General features: G+C 31.1%; 1 protein-coding gene across 2 annotated transcripts in view; it reads right to left on the bottom strand.

The window, feature by feature from the left end:
• Nucleotides 1-9,296, bottom strand: part of LOC106459448 (dnaJ homolog subfamily C member 17-like) — a 154,865-nt gene that overhangs the window by 2,075 nt on the left and 143,494 nt on the right. The window contains exon 9 of one of the 2 annotated variants that reach the window (XM_013919067.2): nucleotides 3,104-3,184. The exons of the other annotated variant lie outside the window; for it this stretch is intronic. Within the exon in view, the coding sequence (XP_013774521.2) occupies nucleotides 3,104-3,184 (81 nt within the window). The remainder of the gene's footprint in view (nucleotides 1-3,103; nucleotides 3,185-9,296) is intronic. 2 annotated transcript variants of the gene reach the window in all.

The following is a 9,296-nucleotide window of genomic DNA, read 5'->3' on the forward strand; positions in this document are numbered from 1 at the left end:
AAAATCATAAATTACTACATTAATACCATAGTATTCCACTGTAATTTATTAAATTTAGTAACTAAGCTGTATTTGGGTCTAAAAAAAGATGAAATTTCGAACAGGCTAAAGACTTAACTTTCCAGCACGAAAGTTTGTATCAAAAGAAAGATATGATGCCATTATATTTGAAAATGGTTAAGAAAGCCCCTAGGGGCAACCTGTTTTATCTCTGATTGAAAAAAATAAGTGCAGATCATTGTACAATTTGAGTGTATAAAATAGAGTTAACTGGTTTTAAGGTTAAAGTAAATACCAACTACTATTCTATTTCCAGAATGATTTAGAAATACCTTGCACACATCTAATCCATGTCCCTTTTTTCCCATTTATCAAGACATGTAATATTCATGACATTAAACAATTTATTTTAACAGGTCCCTCATGAGCTAATGGGGGACATTTTTGATGACAAAGAAATAAACTATCCAATCCAGGTTTTCTTAATTTGAACTAAAATTTGTTGGACATGTTTACTGGCTAAAAAGAAGGCATTTCTTTTAGTGTTGGAGCTGCAAAAAGTGATTTGAAGTGGTAAAATGGCCAAAATTTGTCAGCTCATCACAAGATTAACGACCAAGTACATGAAACATGGAAATCTCCAAATGATACACAGAAGTATTCTGGAACTGTTTAGAACCACCTTGATAAATATTGTGCAGCAAGCCAAGTACAATATAATGCCTGTAGCTGCTTTCAAAGTGTTCCTGTCTGCTCACTGACTGCTGACTACCATGATAATGCTTCGACTTTCCCTATTGAATTGCAGGTGAAATCACTTGTATCTCAATTGAAAGCTACACATAAAATGGTAACAGCAGAAGCATAAATAGTTGGAAATTGCTTAAGTAATGATGCTGAAAATGTTGCTTTATTGATATGTACTGAATTTACTCCCAGCAGGTAGATCTTAGTACTAGCTAGTTTGGAGACTTGAGGATTTCTGCATTTCACTTAAACATTTATCAATTAACAAACGAAAACTTGTCTCAAAAAAATACGTTCAAAACCACCTTCTTTGGGAGTTTCCAGATTGAACTTACTTTTAATATTCAACATACTGTGCTGTAAAAACACCGCTTGGCTCCTGAGGGACATGTTAATAGTTATAATTGCTTAACAATAATTCAAACCAAAAGTAACAGCCTTAAAAAGATTCATTATAACTAAGGTTCAAACATAAATAAATAATTTAGGCTTCTTCACATTAAATTAGATATGCTTAATTTTCTAATGCTATTATCTTCAAAGTCTAAAATGACAAAACAATATAACATATATATTGCTGCAGTGAGTATATAATACACTACTTCCAAAGTGATATATTAACAAATGTATACATGTATGAATATAAAGAGTAAAACTCTCAGTTGAATGGCCCATTAAATAAATTTGGATGGTGCCAATTATTTCCAAATGTGTGAAAAAAGTTTGACACGACTGTTAAATTTAGTTATTTTTAGAAGTGACAGTTTATTGCAGGTTTGTTTACATATGTTGGATATACAAGACTGTTTAGTCTAAGTGTTAATATTTAGTTTATTTTATGATTTAATATTTAATGATTCTTTAGTTTCTAAGACAGGGGTGTTGAAGATGGATTGTTTTAAAAATTGTGACAAATATCATTAAGTAGCTCTGTACAAATCATATGTTGTGTTTGCAATTACATTGTTGTCTAGGCTTTACTAATATTGCTGATTTCACTTTATTTAAACATTCTGTGTTTTTCTTGTTACCTTAACTGAGTACTGTTACATTATATGGCCGCTTGCATAGTTTATAGAAAGTTCGAGGCGTCAGTGAACAAGGTATATATATGTAGGCAACCAAGCGAGCACAAGTCAAGTTCAAAAAGTACAAAAAAGTGAAAGTAAAAGTTCAGTAAGAAAAAAGTTAACTGTCATGTGAGTGATTAGCCATAACAGGCAATATTTCAAAGTGAGTTTCACAGTTTAATAACTATAAGGAGAACAATTTGTCTCGTAAAAGGGTGTTCTAAAATAATTAATCCCATTGGTGTGGACTTTGAAAAAAAGAAGACAATTATTTAAAGTTTGAGATAGAACTGTGGTAACCTATGGAGTAACGTAAATGAATATATCACAGATTGTACAGAAAGTACAGTCAACTGGATTCTAAAGTAACTGAATCAGCCTGAGTAGACTTTTCGAAAGAAAAGGGAGTATTACTTAGAGTTTTAGATAAAACTGTGATTTCCTATTATGTAAAGAATTTTTGTACATGTTTGACTTATTTTGAATATATCATTTGAAAACAAATGGATAGTGTGCTGTCCATATATTGTCCAAATTTATCATCAACAAGTCATAGACACCTAGTGCAGAAGAATCCTCAGCCCACTCACATATACATAAAATCCTGACTGTGTATAAATCATACATTTTGTAGTTCAATTATTGTGAATTGATGCTTGTTGTATTATTGCATCATAATATCTTGTAGCATGTGGAACATTTTATACTTCTGTCCAAAATGTGATTCAAGAAAGCTAGTTAGATAGAGAGATAGATCTAGACTGTGTGATTATGAATTTAGCCATAAAGAGAATATAGTGGCAATTTCTAAGGTGAAACTGTGTGGATTTTGACAGAAAGAGATGATTACTTAAAGCTCTGGATACAACTGTGGTGATTAACTGTTTTACCAATATTTGTATATATGTTTGACTTATTTTCATATAATATTTTAAAACAAATGAACTGTGTGCTGTTTTCTTATTGTTGAAATTTATCACCAACAAGTCACAGACACCTAATGTAAAGAATCCAGCTCATCCATACATAAAAATCTGACAGTTCACAACAACGACATGAAACTGAGTTTTTTTATGATGGCCTTATAACTGAACTAGCTCTTCGGATGATAAGATTTTGAGTACTGTTACTAACTTTTGATTTTTTCTAGTGAGCAATAGAAATTGTAGAAGGATATTATTAACATCTATATTACTTTATAGTTTTGAACTGTAATTACTTATATTTTACTGTAAACATTGAACAATACACATGAACAAATACAATTTAACACTTTAAGTACATACTGCTGCAGTTGGTAATAGGAATTCCACAAGACCACTTCCATTCTTCTTGGAGGAAATGATTAAACAAGACACTTCTCCATACTGTTTAGCAGAAAAGTCAATCACAGATTACATTAAAAATACAAATGTATGAACAAAAATGGGTATTTTTAATAAAACTAAAGATCTATGTTGAATAGCTTCCTATTGATTACTCCCAATTTCTGATTGGTTTTGGACATTTTGAAAATGAGAGGGCTGCACTCTACATTTTGTGGGCACAAATACTGTGGTACTTTGGATGTGAACCAAGTAGCTTAAGCACCAGCAAGCCTCTCCGCCTTACTGCTGCCTCTGACAAAACCCTTCAGACTGGATGAAAGACTCAGCAGAGTTTGGAATGTTGTCTTTAAAACCAACCAGAAGGCAAGAGAAGTCCATAGGATACTATTCAATTTATCAACATATTGTCCAAAGTTGTTTTTTTTAAACAATTAAAGCTCTAGCATGAGAAAGTAGTTCTCTGAATAATTTAAGTGATAAATAGAGAAAACACATTTATTTCACTACATTACTTATCAAGTAAGTTAAAAAAGTATTGAACATGTTATTTCTTACATTTAAATCCCTGTTTCCACAAAATTTAATATCCAGATTTAATAAATTCTGTTTTACATAAAAAAATTAAAGATGCAAATGTTTAGCAAAACTACAATTTATGAAATGGAAAACAAAAAAGCATTTCAGTCAATAAAAACATTATTTTTCAAACTACCCTGTCATGAACTTCGTATCTTACATTTAAAAAGAAATAAATTGTATTCTCATTGAAGAATGGCAAACACATGAAATAAGTGAAGATTTGACTAGATATATTCATTTATACACTCATATATAACATATGGATAACAAAAAAATAATTTGAACCTTCAATGCCATTCTTGTACAATCACCCTTCAGAAAAGTAAAATCTTAAACTCTCCTTTTATGTCTTTGGAAATCATCAATACCTTTCTTAGACACTTATAAAGTGCTGGCCTTCACTACTACCAATGGCAATTCATTTCATAAGTCAATTACCTCATTAAAAAAATGAAACTATCTTAATAGAAGCCTACTTTGCATTTTCCAAATCTTAAAACTTTTGTCCTCTGTCTAATTAATTCTGTCACCATATGCAATAAACACTAGAAATACTTTTTGTTTAATATGTGGTCAGCATTCTAACTAGCTGTTGAGGCCACAATAAAACAAACATAAATTTTCTGGAGCAAATTTAGAACTTATGTACAATAAATGATAAACTTCTCAAGTCCACATCCATCTAACATTAAAAATACTTTTAGCTATAATTTAAAAACCAGTTAAACTTTAAATTGTTTTTTCAGTTTCTAATCTACAAGATGTGTTGTATTACAAACTAAAACCTTTAATACTACCTCTATTCTTTAAGTATAATTAATGTTTGTTATTAATTTCATGCAAAGCTACATGATGACTATCTGCATTAGCCATCCCTAATTTAGCAGTGAAAGCCTAGAGAGAAGGCAGCTAGTCATCACCACCTACTCTTGGGCTACTCTTTTATTAATGAATAGTGGGATTGACTGTCACATTGTAACATACCCACAGTTGAAAGGGCAAGCATATTTGGTGGGACAAGGAATCAAACCCGTGATCCTCAGATTGCAAGTCAAGCTCCCTAACCATCTGGCCATGCCTGGCCAGTATAAATGATATTAGCCTAATGTTAAACTGATACATGTTACTCCTGTTCATCCTTAAAATATTTTCCCTTCAAATTCTATAAGCTATCTAAGTTCACTCTTAAAGTTTTGTTTGGTGTTAAGCACAAAGCTACACAAGGGGCTGTCTGTGTAGTACCTACCACAGATATCAAAACTAAATTTATAGCATAATCAGTCCTCAAACTTACCCATGAGCCACTAGAGAACCACTGTTAAAGGGACAAGCACTAGGCTGAGAAAATTTGTTCATTTGAGCCATTATGGGAAATGTGTAGAGATGTTTTCTCACAAGGTTTGACTGTCCTTTTAAAGAGATTACTGACAATTTTACACATAGTTTATAATTTGGTTTCTCCAAATAACAAGAAAAGTTATTTTATACTGATTTACATCAGAATAACAAGAAAATTGTTTTCTCTATTTCTGAATTTAAAAAAATGTGGGCACAAGTTTAATGAGGTGGTTGAACAAATGAAGGATTTTTTAAGTGCTCCTATTCTCTAACAGCTGATTCTTACCTACATAATGGTCTGTATCACAAAATAATGAATGAAATTGCAAATAACCACCTTAAGAAATTTTCCATAAAGCCTTCTGTGATTTACACTTCCCAAAGCCTTGTGCTAGTCCTTTTAATTCCTAACAAACTTAATACTGTGTTTTCTAAAGTTGTAAGGCAATCTCATATCAATAAATATGGGAAACTTAGAAACATCTCTGGAGAGTCATAATTTGACATAAGATAACCTACATCTCTCAAACTTTACACAAATGTAACTTTTACTTTTCTGGTGTACTGGTTCATAATATTAAGTATTTCTTCATTTCTTTTTATACAATATTGTCTTCACTGCTGCATATGCCATTTTTGAATTATTTTGATTCTGATTTATAAACTTAGCTTACTTTTGATCAGACATTCTCAATTATTGCTAAAGCATTTTAAACATACCAAGAATATTAATTTGTTGAGAGCATAAATTATGTGTAAATGAATCCAATTAATTCATATTGAGGTGTTTTGCATCAGCTAACAGAAAAGTAAGCCCTAAACATTTAACTCTGTTTTATTCTCCAAGAAAACAACTTGTTATATATACCATATTAATTATCAGTCAAGTACCATTTATTCATGTGTCAATAATATGGAGATTGTTTGAAGTACTTCTCATCAAAAAATTATTTCAATGTACATAAATAAACATGAATCATGGTGGGGAGGGGGGAATATTTTTATTTACAACTGTAGAAGATATCCTTTATGGGAATAATCATACTATCATTGTCTGGAACCAAAGTTAGGGCATTACACAATAATCAGAAACAATTATACCAAAAACCTTTAACTCAAGCTGTTGTGAGATCAAAGTAGAATTTTTTTTAGCCCAACAGTAAGCTAAAACAGCAGAATAAATGAAATAGTGTTAAATATTTTAAGTGTGGTTTTCAAGGACATGTCACCAGATTGTTTGAGAGAAGAGCAACGAGAATAAAATGTTTTAATAGTTGGTAATTCACACAGAACTTCCAAATAAATATTTAATACTAGAAGTAAGCTATACAGTGAAATTGAAATTTTAATTTTTGAAAAAAGTACACCTTCAAACTTATGAGCTGACTAATGATCAAATAAAGCTACCACAATGATGTCAGATCATGCTAGATATTTTCAAGAAAGAATAATATGATGAAGTTAACAATAATATTTAATTAATATGGAATATAGTCACATATGAGTCATTGGGATATTTTGGTGTTACCTAATGTTCTCTCTAAATCTAACTAGGCTTATCTGATGTCTTACCACAGCAGACTCCTACAGCTTTCAAACAAATACACACCTTTTCAGGATAAAAAAAAAGTTTAAAAGAACTGTAAATAAATTCTCAGACTTGTGGTTTTCTCTAATATAGCTACCACCTGGAGTGTGGAAAAATATGTCAGAGAAAATGTACTTTTTATGATAAAATACCCGTTTTTTTAATAATTCAACAAAGACAAGAAGAATGTTTAAATAAAGTAAAAAAAAACAGAGATAGTGACTAAATACTAATAGTTGTGATTAAATAAAACACTGTGAAACATATAATGAAGAGAGAAGGACAAATATTCTTCTTGAATGACTGACATTTTTCTACTCACAATAAATGAACAAAAATATGTTATACTACAGTAAATAAACAACACATTGAGGCTGTATTGCTTGGAATGTCACAAGTTAGATACATTTTGTATGATAAAATGTAATGTATAAGTGTTAACAGACTGGAACATGATGAATCATTGTTACAAACCTGAACAAGATGACTACTTACAAAACCAAGCAACATTTTAAGGATGTACATGACAGCTTAGAGGACAATTTAGTGATGAGGTTACCCCCCCCCAAAAAAAAGATGTATTTATAAAATCTATGACATGCAAGGAAGCCTTATTAGTACTTACAAAACGTAGACTACAATAAAAAAATGCAAAAAAAATGATGACATCTTGTGACAAACTATGTACATTAATGCCATTATATTGTGTAAACTACTGCTAGTATTGCAAGAAACGGTGAACACATTGAAGAACATTGTCAGAGTATTGGGAAATAAAAGCAGGTGAAATTCTTTGACCTAGAGAAAAACATTATGGGAAATAAACAGTCAACTTTTTTCTCACTGATAGCCACATGGAGAGGCTGCCAACAAATATAAAGAATACATCATGCTGAATAACTGGGAAGGATAATGAGAGACGAGAGATTACATTGTCAAGGAACTTACTTTAAGTGTTTGGAGATTTTTTTTCAAGCCACTTTACCAGAAGCTTATTATCAGAGGACAAAAGATGAATCAATTGGGAGACTCAACATCTATATCATATGAGTTGGAAAAATGACATTACTGAGAACCAGTTAATTCAGAACATAAGAAACCACCTACACCTGCAATATTCAGCAGTATTTGTACAAGGCATGAAAAGAGTTATATTGTTACAGGACTGAAACATTTGCTATAATGCAAATACTAAGTTCAAGAAACAGTTTATTTAACATGTAAATTATTACATAGAAAAATGAGAAATATATGACTCCAAGTAGATAACAGAAACATAGAGAAGTACAGCATATCAAAGAATGTTATAAAAAACACGGACACTAACTAGCAAAACATCTTACCAAATAAGGGTGAGATAAACTTGGAACACATTACATTATTTAGATGGATACATAAATTCCAGGCCTTTACCTAAGAAGTATGGAACTAACAGTTATGATTGCCAACACCAAAAAGATGCAATTCTATGAAAAAAGCAACAAATGTTTATATTAGAAGTTATCGTTAGAGGAAGCTACTTGATAATAAATGAGTAACAGAACTTTGAAGAGAATCAAGAAGTGGAATGGTATCTGTAAAAAAAAAAACAACTGAAGTTACATAATTTATCTCTATACACTTCGAGGTTATGCTAAGGTCACCAAATAATTATTGAGAGATAGTTTTGTATGAACCAATTATCAAGTGGTTATGCTTTGGTGGAAAATGCCACTTGTACCAATTATGTTGAAGGAACTACTTGTGAAAGTAGATCTACTGGACTTCTTGAGAAATTGTAAAGACCTTGAAAAGACGAGTGGACTTATCATCATGGCTGTATTATAAACCTTAAAAGACATTCATTGCATGAACTCTTTGTAAGTAATGCTATCTCTGATCTAGTCTAACAGTGTTTCATCACTTTTATGATGTATAATGTCTGAGGAAAGAAAAGTGAAAAATATTAATTGTAGTGAAGGTTTGGTAAGATTAGTAAAAGACATCAAGTTGGTTAGAGATATATTGGAAGATTTGCTAACACAGTTGTAAAATAAAAACTATGAATGAATGAATTTCCCATATTACTTTAATAGATAACATGTTTAAAGTTGTGTCCATGTTAATGAAGATAGTAGAAGGTCTGATTAATGAACATATCAGTATAAAAAACAAAGAGTTTCATAGTTTTGGTCTTGGATTATTTCAAGATAACTTTGGAAGCTTTGATGTTTGTAATAAAAATTATCTTGTGTTTGTATTATAATTGTCTTTGTGCAAGTTCTTTATTTCACACCCAAGTTCCTCGAGTTGGCTGGTTGTGTGTTGAACACACTACTGCATAACCTGTATTTAAAATAGATTTGTTTGTAACTTGTGTGAAGTTGAATCCAATGACTGCGCCTATGGGCTACCTGTTACAGGACTGTATAGTCATACCTATGGCAAACTGACCTAGTTGAGTGGAATTTAAATTAGGATAATATATAATAAGCAAAAGTGATTGTATAAGAAAACTCATAATATAAAAGCCATTGTTAGACCAAGCTAGTCAGCAGCAACCAAGTTTGCCTTAACTCACATCTTCCTCCTGCTAAAGATATTGCTGTACTTTAAGTTACCACAAAGAAAAACTGTCCAATTTGTCCTTAAGTTAACAACCTATAA

Source organism: Limulus polyphemus, unplaced genomic scaffold (assembly GCF_000517525.1).
Source record: "Limulus polyphemus unplaced genomic scaffold, Limulus_polyphemus-2.1.2 Scaffold610, whole genome shotgun sequence".
NCBI lineage: Eukaryota > Metazoa > Arthropoda > Merostomata > Xiphosura > Limulidae > Limulus > Limulus polyphemus.